The sequence below is a fragment of the Primulina huaijiensis genome, chromosome 3 (assembly GCF_012295235.1).
Source record: "Primulina huaijiensis isolate GDHJ02 chromosome 3, ASM1229523v2, whole genome shotgun sequence".
NCBI classification, from domain to species: domain Eukaryota; kingdom Viridiplantae; phylum Streptophyta; class Magnoliopsida; order Lamiales; family Gesneriaceae; genus Primulina; species Primulina huaijiensis.
Genome location: NC_133308.1, coordinates 26,577,574 through 26,600,374, shown reverse-complemented (window position 1 = coordinate 26,600,374; position 22,801 = coordinate 26,577,574). Strand labels below are relative to the sequence as shown.

At 33.8% G+C, this 22,801-nt stretch overlaps 2 protein-coding genes and 2 pseudogenes across 2 annotated transcripts; all 4 read right to left on the bottom strand.

Annotated features, from left to right (window-relative positions):
- Window positions 1-47: 47 nt before the first annotated feature.
- Window positions 48-5,588, bottom strand: LOC140974173 (probable glycosyltransferase At5g03795). The gene is made up of 6 exons (XM_073437467.1): window positions 5,348-5,588; window positions 4,924-5,247; window positions 3,659-3,945; window positions 1,181-1,413; window positions 620-777; window positions 48-445 (listed from the first exon to the last, which is right to left on the bottom strand). The coding sequence occupies exons 1-6, from the start codon at window positions 5,519-5,521 to the stop codon at window positions 344-346; spliced, it is 1,278 nt and encodes a 425-aa protein (XP_073293568.1). The 5' UTR covers window positions 5,522-5,588; the 3' UTR covers window positions 48-343.
- A 2,354-nt stretch (window positions 5,589-7,942) lies between these two features.
- Window positions 7,943-10,385, bottom strand: LOC140974172 (8-hydroxygeraniol dehydrogenase-like). Its single transcript, XM_073437466.1, has 5 exons — window positions 10,170-10,385; window positions 9,925-10,038; window positions 8,866-9,379; window positions 8,620-8,773; window positions 7,943-8,358 (listed from the first exon to the last, which is right to left on the bottom strand). The coding sequence occupies exons 1-5, from the start codon at window positions 10,265-10,267 to the stop codon at window positions 8,156-8,158; spliced, it is 1,083 nt and encodes a 360-aa protein (XP_073293567.1). The 5' UTR covers window positions 10,268-10,385; the 3' UTR covers window positions 7,943-8,155.
- A 2,081-nt stretch (window positions 10,386-12,466) lies between these two features.
- On the bottom strand, window positions 12,467-15,609 carry LOC140974163 (pentatricopeptide repeat-containing protein At2g22070-like; annotated as a pseudogene).
- Window positions 15,610-15,679: 70 nt separating this feature from the next.
- LOC140974166 (pentatricopeptide repeat-containing protein PPR5, chloroplastic-like) lies at window positions 15,680-17,580 on the bottom strand (annotated as a pseudogene).
- Window positions 17,581-22,801: the final 5,221 nt, after the last annotated feature.

Here is a 22,801-nt window from a genome sequence, read left to right as displayed (position 1 = left end):
TTTTTTTTTCTTTTTTTTTTTTAACTTGAGTTAACTGTTTTCATAAATTAAGAATTACTGCGGCGTACAGCGCTGCCAAAACAATTTATCAGGTACAGATTTTGAAACTCTAAAATTGTCTGATCCAAAAATTTTTTGATGTCTACAAGTGCTCGACAATTATAGAACGAATCAGTAGAGAAGTACCAGAGCTTCTATATTCTATCTTAAGCTACATTTCAAAAAAGAGAAACAAGAATAAATGAACCATCTGCGACTATCTCGTGATAATTTACAAGCATTCAGATTGACAACCGATGCTATCTGACCATTGTTGTGCTCACCTCACTAGTTGGTTTAAGAGTTAGTATTTGATCACATGGTGTCGTAACCAGAGCTCATACATGACCATATGGAATGCATCCTGTTTCACAGGAGGCGAGTTCCATCGGAAGTGCTTCTGGACCTGATGATAGAGTATATCAAAAGCATAAAACAGCCATGTAATTAAAGTCCTGCTTAAGTCGATAAACTGGTATAAAAGAAGAAACAGAATCCTGTCACTCAAGAAAAAAGAAAGAATCACACAATAAATAATTACATATCAGTTGAAGATTCTGCAGCAAGGATAGATTCATACCTTGACCAAATTGTTGTGCAGTGTGACAAATTCTGCTTGTGTTATATTCTTAAGAATTTGTTTAAGCTGATAAACATCTCTCTCCTTTAGTACCACCGCAAATTTTCTCCAATTCAGAATATCATTGAAAGGCAAGTCATAGAAATCAGAAAGTATCACTGTGACAACCATTAAGAAACGATTAGAAAGCAATGATACCTTAATCATGGAAAATTTTGAAAATTAACAGTTGTGTACATTTCATAACAAGAGGAGTATCCAAATCATTTTTTAACTAAATTCATATGTTTCAATGTGTGACCATAGAGAACAAGGATCTGCTCTCATTGATGATTAAACCTCCCATAAATGAAAGGAAATTATCCAGTGAACAGTAACCAATAATGGTTTTTTGTCAGTTTGCTGTAAAGAGTAACCAAAACCAGTTGTTAGTTGTTTTCTCGCTTCCGTTTTTATCAGATGCATTAGAGACAACACATGAGATATGACAAAGGCAAATAGTGGAGGGCAGTGAAGAGTGAGAAGGCACGTTTCAGGAGTTAAAAAGGATAAAGTTCTCACCAGGTATGCATCCATAATGTATAGAATCTGTTATGCGGGCACTATTCACCTGAGAGCCACCAGGACATATGCAGAACTTATTTCTGTAAAATCTCTTTTGATACTCAAGATGTCCGGTCGCCCTGTTAATTCTATTGTTTGAAATATCAAGTTCTGTATCATTTTCCCATTCACGCGCCAAGATGACCCTGATTTTAGAATTTCTATGCCCGGCCCAGAAACCGAGAATTGTCCTGAAAATAAAAACTTTAAGCTACACGAAAATAATTAGAAAGAAGCTTGGGCTTTAAGAGAAAAATACTGACGGGCATCCAAAAAGAAGAGTAAATTTCAAATCTCTAAGATTTCTAATAACCAAGAAGATTATCAAATAGAAGAGAGAGCCATAAGAAATTTGAAACTGCGACGTAGTCATAAAGGGAAATATTAAAGTCAATATCAGACATTTATTTCACGAATTGACAGAAACAAGAAATCAGAGCTAATGGAGGGAAAAAATCAAATGTTAAAGGAACAAAACACACTACAGTAATCATTCAGTGGTGGAAAAAAAGCTGAGAAGCAAACCGGTTTAAGAGTAAACAGAAATTTTATACAAGAAGTTCATAGCTATTAAGCACACTAGTTCAAAGCGCATAGGTTCAATGCATAAGGTGAATTGCACGCCTTAGCAAAAAGAGACGCATTAAGAAATAATGTTAAAAAAATAGACGTGACAAAAAAAAATTCACACGATTCACAATGTCTACTTTATAAACAAGCAAATAATAATACAAAGAAACTCAGTTCTGGATTTAGTTCTTACAAATACAAATACAGAAACAAAGGCTTCTGAGAGGTAAGCTGTAGCAGGTCTCAAGCCTCTGTATCATCAATCAACTCAAGAACCAGCTTTATTAACTTTGCATATAGATTGATCTCCATGAGTTACTTAACTAACAAACATTTTTAGGGAATTCAAACTTCATTCACACAATAAAGATTCAAGCCAGCAGACCAGCTTTACAAATGTAAAAGGTACGTTATGCACCAGGACACCAAACAAAGTGAGACCTAGAAACCACGCTCGAACAATGCAACCACAAGATAGAAGACCAAGTCTCCCAATTATCTATCTAGAACAACTTCCAACAAATTTCATGCTCTTCTGTAACAATTCTGTTAAGCAATTTCATCTTTTGGCAGTAAGAAATCAATTGCAACATGTCTTATGAAACTTCTACTTCGTACCTTCTGCTTCCTCAAAACCTGAAAAAAGCTGAAATATCCCTAAGCATATAAACAAACCATGGGGATGCTTTTTCCTACTGTTTGAAATGGTAATATTAGTGCATATGTTGCATGGACAAAGAAAGAACAACAGAGACATGATATGACATGAACACTGTGAACATGGAACTTTTTAAAATTCAGCATGCGATATGGCAAGGACACAGCTATATATTATTGACATCGAAAATAAAAAATCGATAATATCAAGTAAACATATAAAAAAATTAAATTAAATTAAATATATTTCAAAATGATAATTGATCATTTTTAAAATTGAGAACATAGTCCAATTTAAATTAATGGAAAAATAAAAAAAAACTGTATTGAAATTGTCTCATAAAAGAAATTACTAGAAAAAATTTATCAAAAAAATTTACCATAAATTTCAGAAAATATTAAAAAAAACTGCGGTATCGAAAATATCTCATAAACTCCACGGCTGTGTCCATGCTGTGTACTTATTTTGTGCAGTGTTTTTCCCTCTTAATCTTAAAACACGCCACATTGCATGTCCGACACATAACCGAGTCATGTCCTTGACATCTTAGACAAAGCATGAGTCAATTTTTTGAAATGTCTGAGCATCATTAGATATGGATATATTCTATGATATTTTTCCGCATTTTTTTATGTTACAAGAATATTTCCATATTACTGTGATAGTTATTCAATGTAAGCATTATTTATAAATTATAATATTCAATAACAATATACATACATAAACAAAAAAATTTCCACCAAGCAAAATATTTGCTCTCATATCACAAATGTGTTGCGGAAGATTCTATCTTAATCATATAATAAGGACATTATCACCCAATTATGCATAAGGAGAGGAGAGACTTCATCAGACGAAGAAATCTCGAGCATGCTTCTAATATTGTCCCAACAGTAGCAAAGGACCAAACTTAGGTGCCTATTCTGACTTCGGGAATTTAAATTCAATATAATCAAAACCTAAAGGGTCTCATGGCATGAAAAATTCTCCTTCATGGATGGGAAAAGGGGTAATGAATAGTTGATCATCCCAATCTTCAGTTGTTTAAAAATTACAGATGATATAGATCCCTAATAGGTGCATTCTCGAGCTACGGGTAGTAACCCAAAAAGGTCAAGTAATAGACCACTTTAGCTACACTAATATGATAGATAAATAAAATATATGACAGAGGACAAACACTGATGAGGTTAAATGTCATGAAATACCTATTTTCCACATCATTTCCTCCAGCTGGAAGGGCAAATGGTTGAAGAACTTGAGGGAGAGCAACATCTTTATGTGGTATGAAGCCAACATCATAACTTGGAGAGCAAACAACACGAATCGAATTTTTTATCAGATTTGGAAGTCCTTCAGTGGCCCTCACACCAACATCATGGCAAGTAACAAAAAAGTGATCTGCACCCAGTGTTCTGTTCCAATATGGATACTTGGATATTAAGCTGTCCACGTACTTCTGGACGATTGTGGTCATATTGTCATAGGATATTCCCTGCATGTTTATTAAAGATACATTGCATAATGGTTCAGAGGCACAAATGTTCGGCAGCAGATGTAACAGCAATAACCCCCTCCCAGCCCAAAATCAAAATCTCTTATATTTTAATCAAAACAGGTAAAAGCTCGATAGAAACAGACCAATGACCCAAAACTATAACTAACACTATATAATGGATTTGCGAGCATTTGACCATCAACCTTTTTGAAAATGGATAGAGAATCATTTTTAGAACACGAGTGCCTCATTTTATGAGCATGCAGTGACAGCTATGGCTGGATCCGACCACAGATCCTTTGGAACTGTGAACCAAAACCTAAATTATCTCTTAAAACCAGAATTAAAACCATTTCTCAGTTACCGTTCGGTCCTATATGTATAGGAAAGAGGACCCTGACAAGTAATAAGTCTCAAGTCTCAACTCTTAATTTTAAAATCCTGGAGCATATTTGAAAACTTAATTTATATAATTCAACTACCTGATTCACATAACTAAATTTTGCCCCTATTTTTATTTCTTTTTAATAAAAATTTAAATATTGATACCATTTTGTAATATAATTGCTAAAAATAATTAACTTTGGTTAGATTGAGTACTCATAAATCACGCCATTTTTCGCCTGACCATGATCATACCGAAACCAGAACTGTAACCAAGTCATTCGGTTTGGTTCCAGAATCCAAACCGGTAAGTTTTCTAACAGTGGCCAGGCTAGTTATGGCAAGTGGAAACAATACACATGGTAATTGGGGGCAGTAGCAAGAGAGATGACTGAGGATGCCATGTTATGGATGCATCAGTCTCTAAGCACTGCCTTGAAAACATTCCACCACCAACAAAGGGGAAAGGAATGCGTGGCTGATAGGACAGGGCAGTGCCCCCTCACCGGCAGAACTCAATGTCGCTTCCCTCATTCAGTCGTGATTCAATAATCAAGCATAAAACAGAAAAACATAGAGGCGTCAGTGTACCTTGCCTCGCATCTTATGACAAGAGATCGGAATGAAGAACAAATCTGCAAGATTCGGATCATCCGTCACGTAATTGCTCTCTCTAAGATTCTGGAAAAAATACCCCTCGCTCGCGTACTTCCCTGTCAGCTTCCTCGGGGTCTGGTAATACGTATTCGGATCCCCGTCCGAATATATGTAAACCTTAAATCTTGTCTTCATTTCCTCGTAGTTCAACCTAAACACCTTCGGACTGTGGAAAACGTCGCCATATTCATCATCACTCGCATCCATATCTTTAACCGCATATCCCTCCGCAGGAAACAAATCTGCGTCGTTTTTCACCTTGAAATAAAAAATAAAAAATGGAAAATCGGTGAAATCATATCATATTGTGAAAAAATAGTGAAGGATTAGAATTAGTTAATCAATAAAATGGTATTACCTGAGATTGAGAAGTGAGAGGGGAATCGGGGGATTGTAGAGATGGGGAGTTGAGGGATTTAAAGGAAATGTAAGTGAAGGACACTAGTGTTACGATACTAAGAGTGAGTAGGGAGCCTCGGAGAGTGAATACGGAGGCGGAAGACGACATCTGCTGGGGTTTCACCGCCGACATTCTCGGGCGGAGCTGCTGCCGGAGTGATTCTGAGTCTTAATTTTTCAGCAATATCAAACATCACACGAATTATGGGGAAATTTAGGGAAATGGGACTCACCTTGACTTATTTAAAAAAAAGATCCATAAGTCAATTTACATAAATGTCTTTTTATTTAAGTGTAAATACACCATTAACTTAAATTTTTAACATTAAATCTATTCATCTCATTCAGTCGACTTCAAACTAGGTTTTTCTTCCGTCGATCTCCTTTCATTTCCTTTCCGACGACGATTCTCCATACAAATCGTCTTTTTCTTCCCATCAATTTTCGATACAGATCCTTCCAATCTAAGCAAACTCAATCGAACAAATGACTGACAAAAATCTGATAATATTAACGTTTATTTCAATTTATTGTTCTGTTTCTTCGACTCGCTTGAAGAAAAAAGAGTCGACCTACAAGTCGTAGATCTACACAACATTTTATTTGAGTCGACCAAGATTTGATCTAGGTCGACCAAACTCAAGCTTGTTGAGCTTGGTCGACCAAGAGCTTGGATTGAAGCTTGGTCGACCAACCAAAGGCTTGGTCGATTGGTCGACCAAAAATGTTTGGTCGACCAACCAAAGGCTTGGTCGACCAAGCCTTTGGGCTTGGAGGCTTGGTCGACCAAGCTCTTGTTTTGGTCGACCAAAAATAAATGAAGAGCTAGGTCGACAAAAAATAAATGAGTAGACCATGGTAGACCAAGCTTTTGGTCTACCCAAGCTTTGTCGACCAAAAATGTTTGGTCTTGGTCGACCAAAAATGTTTGGTTGACAAATATGACCGATAATTACTTAATTTTGAAAGATAATTACACAATTTTGATCAATGTTGCATGTTTTTAACATATGAATCACATAATTTCACATGTATGTTCTATAATGTTACATGATTATGTTACATGTTATGACATATGAGTCACAATTTCACAACTATGTTACATGTGTTTTGACATATGAGCCACAATTCCACAATTATGTTATATGTTTTAACATATGAATCACAATTTCACAATTATGTTATATTTTTTAACATATGAATTACAATTTCACAAGTATATTATATAATATTACATGTTTTAACATATGAATCACATATTTAGCTGGGTCGACACAAAGTAGACCTTGTTTTTGGGTCGATCTTAATGCTTTGCTATTGGGTCGACCCAAAGGTATATCCTACAAAATTCAACAAAAATTAAGAGAATAAGATAATTAGAATAAACAAAAATTAATAATAATAATAATAATAATAAAAAACCTGACATAATTATGGATTCTTCTTGGTCAACCAAAATTAGTTGAAAAAGAAGAATTTTTTTTGGTTTGGTCGACCAAGATAAAATAATAATAAAAAAACAAACAAAACTGACATAATTATGAATTCTTCTTGGTCAACTAAAATTAGTGGACCAAGAATTCATCTTGGTCGACCAACAAAATTAAGTTGGTCGACCAAGATTAATTTTCTTGACCAAGAAAATTAATCTTGGTCGACCAACTTAATTTTGGTCGACCAATTCTTCTGGGTGGACTCTTATTTTTTCTCAAAGTAGATTTTTGGTCGATTAAATTGATTTTTGGTCGACAGATCCCAATTTGAGGAAAAAAGGGTAGGTGACTCGTAAATTTTAATTGGGGAAAGATGTGTGTCGACCAAGAAGAAAAAAAGAGGAGAATTAATTAAGTTAAAGAGTTTAATTGCAGTTAATGTAATAAGTAAGAGTCAACTCCATGTTTCTTAAAAAAAAAGTCAGAGTCCTTGTTTTTTAAATATTTTCTCTCTCACTCCTATTTTTTTAATTGACCCATTATCGTACGGTACTTTACTACTTTACCTTCTTTTTTCCAAATTTATAACCTTAATTTAGTTTTGTTTTCACTAAAATACTAAAATAAAATACGAATTTTTATATTATATTTTTTGAGTAATAATAATTTATCATTTCTCTTTTATTTATATATTTGAGTAATATTAATTTCTCATTTCCCTTTCATATACTATTCGTAACAATTTCCATATATATTGTTGATGGTAAATGCAAGATGTTAAATTATTTTGAAACTCCAAAAGTAACCTCGAATTAAACCAAATACAAAATTACGTAAATAATAATTTCCAAAATTATTGGACATAATATTTAGCAATATAAAAACTTGTTTCCAATAAAAAAAAATTGAATTTTAAAATTTAAAATTAGATCAATTGGTTTTGATTCCCCCATTGTTGAGATAGGGAAATGGACCAAGAGAAAATGATACAAAAATTATAGGGAAGATTTAGGCACGAAAAATATACCTTTGATCGTCAATGCTTGTCCTATGCAAATTCATTATCATTTTCAAACAAACAAAAAATAAACTACAATGACAAACAACACATAAAAGGTAGATGAAAACAAGAAGCCAAACCAACATATAGATTGAAATGTAGTCTTTTAGCGTACATAGTCTGATCATAAACTTGATACAACAAGATCACTTGCTATAGCAGAGTCTTATCGTTTCGAAACAAAAAAAAAATTACAAAAACGCAACAAAAGAATCGATTATTCCCATTCTCCAAAAATGTAACTTATTAAGAAGCAATTTTTTTTTACAAAGCCTCACTCAGCTTTCAACGATTTTTCAATGTCAATGACGAACCGATACTTCACATCAGATTTCAGGAGACGCTCCATAGCGGTGTTTATATAATCTATATTGATCATCTCCACCTCCGGTAGTATATTGTTCTTGGCTGCAAAATCGATCATTTCTTGAGTCTCTTTCAGGCCCCCTATTGCACTTCCGGCTATTGTCTTCCTCCCTATTATTCATTTTTTCCAAAGGTGGCAGAATAAACAAGTGAATGAGTATGTATTTGTGGAGTCGGCAGAGTCTAAAACGAATGGATCGCAGTCCACAAAAAGTATACATCAATAAGAAATAGAACACTCAAATAGAAATGAAGACCATTTTTTCAGTGATGTTATTTTCAGTTCTTTCATTAGGTTATCCGAGAAAATTTAGATGTATTCTTTAATGACTTTTTCCTTCAATTTTTTTCCTAACAGACATTTATTCTCACCTTGAATCAGGGGAAAGGTGTGAAGCTCAAGTGGCTTTTCTGGAGCACCAACCAAGATAAGCTTTCCATCGGGCTTTAACAAACTTATCAAAGGTACTAGGGGATGAACTGCGGACACAGTATCAAGGATTCCATCCAAAGTTCCTGCTGCAGCCTATGCACGCAAAATCAAATTAATACGAAGTTAGTAATTTACATTGAACTAGAATAGAAGAAAGTGATCCACTGAAACGAGAATAAAGAAACCTGCATCTGCTCAGGATCGCGGCTAACTAAAAACTCATCAGCGCCAAGACTTTCAATAGCTTCCTTCTTTTTATTGATCGATGTACTGATGACTGTCACATAAGTCCCGAAAGCCTTAGCAAACTTCACGGCTACATGGCCGAGGCCACCAAGACCAACTATACCAACTTTCAACCCTGGCTTGTCAAGTCCAAAGAACCTTAATGGGCTGTAAGTCGAGATCCCAGCACATAAGAGAGGAGCACCAATATCGAGAGGCAGATTCTCAGGCCAACGAATGACGAAATGCTCGTCAGCAACCATGAGATTAGAATAACCTCCATATGTAACGGTCCCGTCAGAGCAAGGCATATTGTATGTGAATATTTGTTTGGAACAGTAATTTTCGAGATCAATAGCACACTGATCACATTGGCGGCATGATCCAACCAAGCAACCTACGCCTACTTTGTCTCCAACCTTGAATTTCTCCACCTTTTCACCTACCTCAGTAACTATCCCCACGATCTCATGCCTACATATCAATAAAATTAAGCGTATGTATCATGCCCCTTTTACGCATTTACCATATTGTAACTAGCAAATACATCAAATTCTAACATAAATATTTAAATCAAATTGAGGATTAGACATACGTACACAGCAACAACATTGGACCAAAAAGTCAACACTCGAGCAAGAACTATTAAAAATAGTAAAAAGCTCTCATCATTTTGCACTTGAAAATACAAATTCAACTTTTATATTTTGCAACCGATATCATCAACAACCCACAAAATACAAAAATCTCGCTTGAATTCCTCCTAAATAATAGCACAAGAAAAAAACATAAACCCATTATACATCAAGAAAACATATCCACAAAATATTTACACGTGAATGCACAAACACACACAGACAGGATAAATCTTACCCAAGAACAATAGGATATAGAGTGGATCTCCCAGAACTTATTCTTGCCCATATGAAGAACCCATGATCCATTACACCTCAAGAACATATTTCCACGTAATATTTACATATGAACACACGTACACTCACACAGAGTATAAATCTTACCCAGGGACGATAGGATATAGAGTAAATCCCCATTCGTTCTTGACCATATGAAGATCAGAATGGCACACGCCACAATACATAACTTTGAACTGCACATCATGCTCCCCAGTAGCCCTACAAATATGCCGCAAACTAAATTAAACCACCGAAAAAAAAACCCATGTTTAACATTGAAAAAGATCAAAACTTCATTATTCCCAGTTCTACAAAAATCTTGAAAAACAAATGTAAACTCGGATCTGTACCTTCTGGAGAACTTGAAAGGAGCTAAAACCCCAGAAGTGTCGTTTGAAGCCCATCCAACAGCCTTCACTGGATGCTCTGTTTCCGGTGATTTCGCCATTAGTCAATGCAATCTCCCTTCTCTACTAGGAAAAAGAATTTCAAGAAAAATGCGTGTGAAGGAATACAAAAACAACGATATTTATAGCAAAATTAATGAACTTTTTGGAGGAAAGTTTTAATGACGTGGGCGGTGAGCTCATAAGTGGAAAAATCAAATCAAACTCGTTTACTTTCTTAAATTGTAAACAGATTGTTTAAAAAAAAATTTGATATTATAACCATTTACAACAATTTTCATATTCAAATATATAAAAAAAAAGTGGCTCAAACATATTCAATATTATCGATTCATTTGAATTATTTTTACCAATTTTGGGAGATATATTAATTGAATGTGATTCTTAATTTTATTTCAAAATTTACTATATATGATTCGCTGACATAATAACGGAGATTATTGTTCTAATTTCATTGATATTTTACGAAATTTTAATGGAGATTATATATTCGTAAAATAGAATTTTAGCAATAATCTCCGTTAAAATTTCATAAAATATCAATGGAATTAGAACAATAATCTTAGTATATCAATAGAATTTTAACAATAATCTCTATTAAATATGCGTAAAATATCAATGGAATTAGAACAATAATCTCCTTTATTATGTCAGAAAACCATATAGTGTAAGTTTTGAAATAAAATTAAGAATCACATACAATTAATATAAGAAAATTGTAAAAGTTTGGAAAAATATTTAGAAATACAAAATTCACAACACATATTTGAGAAAAAGGCTTTAAAAAAACTTTGATTTTGAGAAAATAAATTCATTCACCAAATACCAAGAACTTCACATTTCCACATGAAGTGTACCACAATTTGTATGACATAATACCACAATTTTGTGGATAGAGAGTGAACCCAAAAAATGTTTTGATTGAGGATTTTTCACCAACTTCCTCAAATTTTTACATATAAATGTTTTAAAGGATTTTCTCGGATTCATGTTTATTGGGACTACAATAATTACTCATGTTAGGAGAGTTTTACTCACATTTAGTTATATCTTGAAAGAAGAGCTTTCAGTCAATCAAATAATTGTACAATAATTTACTCTTTTCACTAAATAACAGTTTGAAACAACCAAAGTTTAAAATGGTCTAATGCGTGTGCTCTTTTTCGTGATTCGGCCGAACTTTGGAATATTTACAAGGGCGCTTGATGTTACCTAAAAAAATAGCTTGATTTTGCATGATCTTCACAGCGCGGGTCGGGATGAGAAATCGAGGTGGGTTTGCATAGACGAACAAAAAGTCAAGGAATCTCACAAGTGTTTCCAGTTTGACACGTCCAATGATTAAGTTGGAGCCCGAACGAAAGTAAAAGAAACAAAATTTTGAAGAAAGAAGTGATGCATAGTTGGTCGAATCATACAGTGGCAATGAGATAATATTGATTTTAAAAACAAAAATTAATTAAAATTTATTAAAAGAACAAAAAAAAAAAAAAAAAGAAAACTATCGACACACTACAAATACATCATTATCGGGGGCGCCATGTTCGAAACATGATTGGAAGAATGAATGATGCTTAATTTAATTATTTATTTACTTTATTATTATTATTATTATTATTATTATTTTGGAATGATATGGGGAGGATCTTGCTCTTTTTTTTTGGTTGGGATCTTGCGTTTCTAAATCTTGAATAAACTAAAAGAACAAAAATTATACACATTAGGTGTCTCATACAGAAAGAATATCTGTTATCTTTCTGTATGAGAATACCATTTATGTCATTTTGTTTTAATATCCTTTTATTAGATTTATTAAAACAGAAAGTCAAACAAAAGCTCCATTATGAGTGAAATGGAACCTCAGAGCAACCTCTGCTCATAGCTTCGAGACCGACAGATCCGGTACCACTCACTATACAAGTCTTACCATCATCCAGGCCTCAGATATTGAGGTTAGACACCAGCCGCCTAATATTTCCAACAGCTTAAATATACTAAATCAATCAAAACTCATTGTGTTCCATTGAAAATTATTAAAAAAATGAAACCCTTTCCATGAAACTCGACACATTCAATATCATAATACTACCACCTGCAAATATACCGGAAGCTGCTGCCTTTACAACTTCCATCATTGGCCGCATATCTATATCCTTGGGCCAGAGCAACTTTTCTAAGAGCTGTTCCTCCAAGAAACTGAAACCATCAATGATCTGTGTGTGAGACTCTTAGTCCTTCAAGTCTTTTCTTATTTCTTAATTCGTAATATGATATCACTTTTCACCCCGACAAAAAACAAATGTTTGATATTTTCGTTTACTCATCATAGTTCATAGGATCCAAAGCTAATGCTAGGATCCAAAGCTAATGCTTGGCCAGACTGCTTATTATTCTATCCTTTCAAAACGTCGCGTGGCTTAACTACCTTTGTCCAATATACCTCGTCAATTCAGGCAGGAATTTTCCAAGTTTATGTTTCATGTCCGGCATGTAATTTTCGAAGTTTATTTTTACTTTCATTTTTTAAAAATATCTTTGAATGCCACATCACCCTATGCCCTTTTTCCTCACCACAATCTAACTTTTCCTCTGAAATAGAAACAAAAAAAAAAAACAGAGAAAGATAATAATGGACATGAAACTCTACCAGCAAAACGATCCCAAAACTAAAGCAAGCTCATCATCTTTGCTGGGAACAAGAACAAAAACAAAGCAACCGAAAAAATGAAACAAATAACACCTACAGCCCAAACCTGTGAGGACACAGTACTAAGGAACGGAAAAGATGGTCAGAAAAAAAGATGGTTTTACCTGCCAATTCATTCTTTAATCTTCATGGAATGAAACTCATAACTTTGATTTAGATATCAATTCTAGCATCGAGCACTCACGTATGTGGCAACAAAATAGCTGAGCATACTCCAACATTATTATCTGCAATTCTTACAAGTAATCACGGCAGGAGCATGAACCATTTTGGAAAAGGTGGAAACATGTTGCATCTGTCAAGACAATTTCTCGATCAGCCAGTTTTGAGATAAATTTGATGGCAGAATGACGGTCATTACAAACTCTAAGGTTCTTCATGATCCTTATAGTAGTATTTTCTGAAGTAGTCATTAATGCAAATGAAATAGCAAGTTTTTCACTGTGATGCTTTAGAATCTGCTCTTTCAATTCTTCATCGAGATCGTGCAGCACCGAACCAGTGTCTGGAACAAAGCCTATCTTCTTAATCTCCTTCCAGATTTTGGCCATCGACCGATATATTGCATCTCTTTGGGGATGTACTTCATCATCTGCCCCAAAGACATGGACTTCACTCTTTATTTGAACCCAACTGATTCCTTGTTCTTTCTTCACCTGTCTATCCTTCATCGTTTTTCAAATTCTGGCAGATTCCTTCCATTTTCCACAAGCCAAATAGACATTGGCTAGCGCTGAATAGGCTCCACTGTTGTCCGGTTCGATCGAAAGCTATCTCCCTGCTGCAATTTCTGCCAGTTCCACATTTTTTTGAATTTTACAATCCGCTAAAAGTGAACCCCAAGCAATGACATCCGGTTCAATTGGCATGGTCGCTATAAAATCTTGTGCTTCCTGCAACAACCTTGCACGGCCAAATAAGTCAATCATGCAAGCACAGTGACTCGATGTTTGTTGAATTCCATGCACATCTTTCATCATTTGATTGATAGTAAGTACGGCCTTTTTCGACCAATCCTACGTGTGTACATGCTGACAAAGCACCAATATAAGTTATATGATCGGGCTAAACATTTGATGACAACATATCCGCAAATAGTTGTAACGCCTCTTCTCCAAGTCCATGTTGAGCTAAAGCCATGATCATGGAGGACCAAGTGACAGATTCTCGTTTACATTGTATAAGGTTGAATACCTTCCTAGCACAGTTGATATTACCTGCCTTTGCAGACATGTTGATCAACGAATTGCTCAGAGAAACTGAGGACGACTCCCCCAACTTTAAAGCAGTTGCATGAATTTGTTTCCCGTGATTCAAAGAAGCCAAATCTGAACTGACACTTAACATAGATGCAAGGGTGTAGCTGTTAGGCATTGGGCCCTTTTTCACCATGGATCTGAAAAGCTCCATTGCCTCATTGTTGTGGCCATTCTGTGCATAGCCAACTATCATAGCTATCCATCCAACCACATCACAATCCACCAATGATTCGAATATCTTCCTGGCTAGATTTACATCTCCAAGCTTGACGTATCCATCTAATAAAGCCGTAAAGGCAATAGTATTTATAGTGGGTGTCCCAAACTTCAGCAAAATTTTATGAGCTGTTTCAACACCACCAGATTTTGAGTACATGGAGATCCATGCGTTCCCTACTGCCCCAGATGTATCAAATGCATTTCTAATAATATAGGCATGAGTTTGCTTTCCAATTTCTAATTCCTCGAGATTTGCACAAGCAGACAACACACTAGTTAGAGTGTAACGATCAGGTTTTAGCTGAGACACCATGAACATTTCTGAAAAGTAACTCAGTGATTTGTCATCTAGACCATGCTGGTTATATCCGGCAATCATCGAATTCCAAGAAACAGTGTCACGATCTTTCATCTCCTCAAACTGAGCCGTTGCAGATTCTACCTGACCCATTTGCATGTATAGTGATATCTTTGCATTCAACGTAGAAGTATTCTTTAACTTAATTTTATCAAGCACGGCCCATGCATTCCAAAGATCACCCGATTTCGCATACATGTTTACTAAAGAATTAGCTATAGATATACAGCCAAAAAGCCATGTCTAACAACAAAAGAGTGAACCTTCCTGCCTATATCCAATGCTTTAATTGAAGCACAAGAAGCAAGCACGCTTGTAATGGTGTACTGAGAAGGCACAAATTTACATTTTACCATCTCAGGAAACATCTTAAAAACAACGTCAATGCGACCCAGTTGATTATATCCCACAATTATTGAGGTCCAAGAAACTGAAACAGGTTCAGGAATTTTGTTAAAGATATTAACCGCTTCCCTTACCATACCTTGTTTTGCATAGGCAGACATTAGCGTGTTGTATGATGATGTGTCCTTTTCAGCCATTTAATTGAACACCCTGTGAGCATCATTAATAAACCCAGTTTTCATTGATAAACCCAGTTTTCGCATAAAAATTGCCAAGATTTTTCATCAAGAGTACACCTACATAAATCCCCGACTTGATCATCCAATTGTGGATTAGTTTGATAGTTATAGAGTCATTGATTTTGAGGCTGGTTTGCAGAATGGATGCATAAAAATCCAACGGGGGCGTAATAAGCTGTGGGCTTTTCACTATCAGCTCTGTAACTCGTAATGATTTCAAAGAAGACATCGATGGTGGGAAGCAAAGTTGCAACACTGAAAAAGAAAGGAATATAGGTAAGATGCACGGAGGGATATACTTCCCATTTATTATATATCGTATGATGAAATAAAATGTGGACAGCGTGTGAAACTTATGAACTGTTTCTCATTAACACTGAAAGAAAAAATGTTAATTTTAACAGTTCAACAAAATGAATCAAACACTCAAAGACAGTACATCAAATTCGACATTTATATCCCTAAAAAAACTCTTTTCATCTTTATGTCCTATGATTTCTCCCAACAATGGATTTGGAAGAGCAGCTCCTTTCCGTGGCCCATCCGCAATCTTGGCAGACTTTTGGCTCCCTGATGAGGACCCAACGGCCCCTAAAGCATCAAGAAAGAACCGTTTATCCGGTATAATACCATCTTTATCTATATAAACAAGCAGTTTATGTACTAGATCTTTCATATCAACTTTAGAATAAGCCTTGTAAATAAATTTGTAATTAGATGGATCAACTGGGAACTTCTTAGTTCCGTACATGCTTTCAAAAAGCACATCTGCCTCCATTGGTAGCGCGTTCCTACAGTAGACTTCGAGCATAGCGTTTAGAGTGGATACCTTTTTCTCTTTGAATTACTCCGCCATGTGGTCAAAAATTTCTCTTGCCCTCGAGACAGAATCGCAGTTACCATACATCATTATAAGGCATTCGTATGTAATGAAGCTTGGTCTGTATCCCATGCCATTCATTCTTTGAAGGACAAACTCAGGTTTCTCCCTGAGTCTTGCTTTACCATCATTTGTGATCATGGAATTGAATGTAGGGAGTGTCGCCTTCTCTTTGGAATGCATCAAGCTCTTAAATACCTGTTCCATCTTATCGAATTCTTGCTTTCTCCCGTACGAATCAGCCAACAAGTTATACATGATGATGTTAGGTTTTATCTGGTTTCCTTCTAAAAAGCACCAACTCCATCTCCCTAATCATTCCGTTCTTTCCATAGGCATCCATCGCGCCATAAAATGTGAAAATATCAGGAGTCACGATACTTTCTGACAGATCTTTGAACAGAGCATTAACTTGATAAACGTTTATCGCCTATGCAAAAGCTCTCAAAAGAATGTTGTAGGTGACGACAGTAGGCTAACACCACTCCATCCCTTTCATTTTCTCGAAATACATAAAAGCCTTAGCCAAAGCCTTGGATTTGTCACGAGAGTGCAGGTGGGCTGTGATAAGGGAATTATATACAGATGAATCGGGCTTACAACACTACTGCACGTCTCAGAGAAAAGCCACATAGCCAATCAAGTTTGCCTTTTCTTTCCCATAACTGATATTAACTTCGAATAAACTCCATTGTCCGCTAGATACCACCTATGCTTTTGCATACACCTGAACACCTAAAATACGTAAATGAGGCTTCAATTACAAGGGAGCCAAGATATTCGTTCAACTCAAACGGAAAACCAGCCTAATACTCATACAATGTTCATTGATGGGGAACCCAACAAAAATCAACATTTTTTATAAATTTCGCAAATGTAAGTCGGAGAGATCACAGGCAGAGCAACAAACATGTATCTGCACCATGTATGTCGTATTGCAAGTATTTTCAGAAAATTAGATAAATGCTACGAATAAAACACATATAAAACACCCTGAAAAACTACAATAACAGACATCAACCGGTGACCATATGAACAAAATCAAAACTTCAGCATATTTAATTCGAAACCATTATGACATAAGATTTGAAGGGGAAGTAAACCTCTAGACATTGAAGTCACTTGTCATTGTTCCCAAGCTCTTCATAGAGCAAGAAACAATGCTCCGTTCTGACAAACCTAACATACTTATTCAAAGTATTAATCAACGGCTGCTTATCAGTGAAATTCTTCATTATTGAGTGAACCAACTCTTTTTCTTCTGAAAAGACGAAGAGACGGTTTTCTTTGTTCGGGTTGAAACATCGCACATTCGGATGGTGGTGGGTCGGGTTGACACAGGTGGCCTTGGGTTGAATTGCGTTTGTGAAAAGATTAAACTTTAAAGAAAAATACAAATCAATTCATAGTGTTTCAAAGAAACAATTACCAACATAAATATATAATGATACAAAAAACTAAATGTTATTATATTAACATACTTAAATTTCATTAGAACATTATATTATAGTTTAATAATTAATTTTTTTCAAAAAAAAAATCGCATAAATGATTTTTTTTAAAAAAATAAATTAAAGTATCTTGAGGAGTTAAACGGGCACATTATTTAATTTATATTTATATTATGGGTTCTTACCAACCACAATACGTAAGTTTGAATATTCTCCTAGCCCATTAAGATCTCTATTAGTCCATCAATGTATATCAATAATTAAGTCTCCGAACAATAAATACCTAAATAATGTGACTTGACTTTAATTATGACCCATAAGTACATGGATTGACCTACAAAAAATAGTTTCGTCTAAGTTTGATATAAGACCATAAGAGGTGAGTTAGCCCAGGTTGAAGCCCATACTAGCTCACATAACGTAACCGTCGTCGATGTAATTATTTTTATATTAATAGAATATGATACACATACACTGGACATATATTCGTAATGATATAATACAATATTATTTCAAAGGATAGTAGTGGTTCACGTACTTTTTCAACTCGATGTTACTTTAAAATGGTTGAGTGGTATATATTTAAGACGAGATCCATGCCACAACTTGCTATTTGTGCCTCACTTTCTCAACCAGTTCGGACCAACTTAAAGTTGTTAACATTAGAAAAATAAAGAAGCCCCCCCCCCCCCCCAACCCTTTGTCCATCATCACATGCAAGTGACATGTGAGAATTGGTTTAATTGGGGCAAACAAGAAAGTGTGTGATAAAATTAGCACATATGAGTGTACATACATATATAGCGAACAGTACTGCATCGACATATACATATATTATATATATATATATATATATCTTTTGTGGGTAAAGGGAGGGTCTAGTCATGCCTGGACAACAATGAACACACAAATGTGTCCTAATTTTTATCTTGTTTTTGGGTCCCCAAATTGTCGAGGCTATAATTGGGAACAATACTTTCCCATGTTTAATTGTGTATGATGCACATGGGATGAACATTGTTCATTGGCCTTAAATCCCATTCAAAGGGATGTCCTCTCCAACGTGATATGATGTTTTTCTACTATTATTACAATAATTCAGTCACCCATCAAATAATAATAATAATAATAATCCAAGAATATATTTAAAATATTATAATTATATTATTTTTATTAACTATAACTTTTAGTAAAACGAACTATGTTTCATCTTACGAGTTGTTTCTTAAACAATATAGATAAGCTAAACACATCTTTAAGTATATATTTAAACTTCTACCTCCCACAAAAAGGACATGTTATAGTGTACAAATTGTTAGTTAATCATTGTTTTCATCAGTTCTTTTATTAATCATTCCGATGCTCGACAAATATGTAGGTTATTTTATTGGTTATTACGAAGTCTTTTATACTTTGTACTGTCTTTTTGTCAAACTAAACAGCATAATTATTTAACGGGAAATTGGGGATCAGTCTCCAGCCGTCGTTTTTTTTAGTGTTCAGTCCCTGGGTACTTTTTTAGTACCACATTTCCACATGAAGTGTACCACATTTTCACATGAAGTGTACCACAATTTGTATGACATAGTACCACAATTTTGTGGGTAGGGAGTGAACCCAAAGAAATGTTTTCATTGGGGATTTTTCACCAACTTCCCCATTATTTAACAGATTTAAAAGGTATTGCTAAAAAGAAAAGATTCTAAAAGTTTTACCACAAGTTGTTGGTTCGATAATATTTTAGTTATTTAACTGATCAAAGTTTGAAATTATAACAATAAATTGGTTTTTTTTTTTACATTTAGTCCGATTTTTACGGTAAAATTACAATCACTGACATTGTTGGTAGATGTCAAATTGAAATATTCAACATCTCCAAGAAAGTTGAAGTAAATGAGTAAAAAGAACAATTTATCGGCTAAAATCAAAATTTGACCAATTCATGGAAAAAAATCTGCATAAGCCAACTTTAAAAACCAATTTAACAATTTTCTCGTCTTATAAATAGATCTTTTTCACGAAGTACATATGAACGTATAATTGATTAATTAAGATTGAGACTTGTTAACTCAATTTTAAAAGTTAGCTTAAGTGAGATTGTCCAATCTCCTATATGCAACTCCTATCGATTTTTATCTAACCGATGTAAGACAACTAACACACCCACCTCACGTTCAAGAATGAATATCTAGAGCGTGAGGAGATTAACGGATGACCACGTTATAAGTAGTCTAACACATAATGATGAGTCTGAAGCTTTAATACCATGTTAAAATTGAGACTTGAACCTAACTTAACTATAAGATAATTAATTAGTTATAATAAGAAAAAAAAATTTATACATACATATTTGTGTTTTTCATCAGGATCATCAGATTGAATCGGCAATTCCAATCACGTCTTAATCATCTCCAAAGACTAATCATGAGTGGCCTAAAATCGTCAAAGCTTGTGTAAGATTTCCCTCAGGTGGAATATTATGGATAATGTTTGGTAAATAATTATGACAACTTACCTACTATATCAAAGTCAAGAATTTAATCTCCACTTAATCACTTGGATTATTACGACAAGATTTTAGGATTAAGACAACAACATGCTTTTTAACAACTCCGAGTAATAGGATAAGTTCAAATTTGTTGGAGATGGATATTTAATATATTTCAAGTAAATTTAAATTTTTCTGTTTATTTTGTATATTTCGATGAACGTTTGTATTTAATTAAAATATTTTAATTTTTCCACGTATANTGGAAGTTTATAATTTTCAATACCAGTTGGCTTGTGAATCATGAAAACATATTTTACTCAAATTTTCTACCAATTACTATTAAATCAACGTGAAAACTCTGATTTTTTTTTTTGACATGAAAACTCATAGTTGCGACTATAAAAATTTTGTTTAATTGTCGGGGACATGCTTAATCAAGATACAATGCTCTTGGGTTCCTAATATATTGTGCAGTCCCTCGAAAAATACGGAGTTGTATTTCATTCATCGAGAATAATTCTCTCCATATTTCAACATTATAATCAGATCACGTGTCTTTCATATTTCAATAAAATTGACATCATGTATTGATAATCCAATAAGTAAAATTTCATCACATGATATGATACAATTCAAGTATAACATGGAAAAAAAATCCAAAAACACGAGAGGTCTACTTGATCCAATGGTTTTGAGGACGAATGCATGGTTCCCCGATGCGAATGTGATCGATGTTCGGAGCTATCTATTTCAAAATAAGTTCAATGGCCACAAGCAAATCGTAGATCTTTCAAATATACATACGTAGAATCTATAATGTGTTCGAGAGTTAATCGTTATTTTTAATTTTTATTTTCAAACACTATTTCTTAATAAATTTTTATCTCTCCTTTACCATTTATAAATTTAATCACTTTTATCGAAATATAATCTTTTACGAACACTACCTACGATCCGGTGACGAATTCTGCAAGGGTCCCCACAGCACTGCATAGGGGAGCTGGATACCATGTTATAATTTGTATAATAATGTATTATGCATTTGTATCATATATTTATTCGATTGGCAGGCTATAGATACCATAATATTATAATGTCATTAAAATTAACACCAAAAACAAAATAAGCTGGCCAAGTCATTAAAAAACTAATCATCTCTAAACTAAGACTAATAGTTTAATTATATTATTTAAAAAAAATAAAAGTGAAACAAGTGGGAGCAAGATTCCATTGTTTATATTGTTCGTTTTCAAGAGACTGGTATTGATTTAGCCGGAGGAATCTAATGCACTTGATACCCGAATCATTCGATTTAGTCGTTTTATCGATAAAATTTTATTAAAACAACTTATAAGATGTCAAAATAAATTTTTTTTTTTCATTTTTAAGCTGTGCAAAGTATTGTTATAAATTTTATCATGTCCTGATTTATCCTCCAAAAGACAAATATTTGTATTCTTTTCATGGTATCATACACTTTTTTGTAAATGTGTTATTAAAAAAATTATTACACTAAATATTCCAATATTTTTAAACTTTGTTAACTTATTTTATCCAAAATATTAAATATTTTTTATGGGTGAGACTGGTCAATCATGTTCATATTTACGATAATAAATAATATTTTTTTATGAGTGACCTAAATAAGAAATTCGTCTGACAAAAGTTTTCGTGATAAGAAATACTTAAAAACCTAAAAACGAATTCACTTGAAAAATTAATATGTTTGTTTTCTGCTCAAATTTTACTCGTGAAACCGTTTTACAATAATTTTTGTAATTTAAAATACTTAAAATCGAATTATTCGTAGAAATACAAACACTTTTCAAATTTGAAGACTTATCTTATCCGAATGCGCCGTAATTGATCGTGATGCATCAAATGCCCAATCAATCCTTGAGAGAATTAAAAGTAAAAGTTGAACAAGTAATTTGTCAAAATTCAACCTTCATATGACCATCATTAGGACTCCCAAAAATTTTTCCTTAATTAAAATATTATTCCATATATCAATAAACTACAAAGATGTAAAAAAAAAAAAATGGATGGCCTTATTACTAATTTAATGATTATTAGAAAAAAAAAACATGACCCGTGGAAAGGGACATATAATACCATTTTAATTATAATTATAAAATTTATGACCAAGTGAAAAGATATATAATTATCTTTAGAGTAAGTCTATTGTGAGACGGTCTCACAAATCTTTATCTGTGAAACGGATCAACCCTACCGATATTCACAATAAAAATTAATACTTTTTCATTGATGACCCAAATAAGATATCCGTTTCACAAAATACGACCCGTGAGACCGTTTCACACAAATTTTTACATTATCTTTAATACTACGTTATGCATGTGATCTGTTAAAAAAAATAAGAAGTGTTGTTAATATTTAGAAAATAAAATAATTTATTTTTATATTTAATAGTATAGATAATCAAAACATCCCTACTCTATATATATAATAAAAATAAATAAATTATTGTTGAAACAAAATTCACCACTATTATTATGATATTGGAATGAGAGAGACTGACACACAACTTAAACAGAAAAAAAGGATAATTAAACATAATACATCAAACCCAGAAAGGGCTTTTTTAACACACCAAAAAAAAAAA

Coding starts and splice junctions, on each gene's coding strand:
- LOC140974172 (XM_073437466.1), bottom strand. CDS start 10,267: ATGGCGAAATCACCGGAAACAGAGCATCCAGTGAAGGCTGTTGGATGG. Junction 9,380..9,924: donor CTATATCCTATCGTCCCTGG/GTAAGATTTATA, acceptor ATTGATATGTAG/GCATGAGATCGTGGGGATAG. Junction 8,359..8,619: donor CACCTTTCCCCTGATTCAAG/GTGAGAATAAAT, acceptor AATGAATAATAG/GGAGGAAGACAATAGCCGGA.
- LOC140974173 (XM_073437467.1), bottom strand. CDS start 5,521: ATGTCGGCGGTGAAACCCCAGCAGATGTCGTCTTCCGCCTCCGTATTC. Junction 5,248..5,347: donor CTCTCACTTCTCAATCTCAG/GTAATACCATTT, acceptor TTTTATTTCAAG/GTGAAAAACGACGCAGATTT. Junction 1,414..3,658: donor GGAAATGATGTGGAAAATAG/GTATTTCATGAC, acceptor TTTTATTTTCAG/GACAATTCTCGGTTTCTGGG.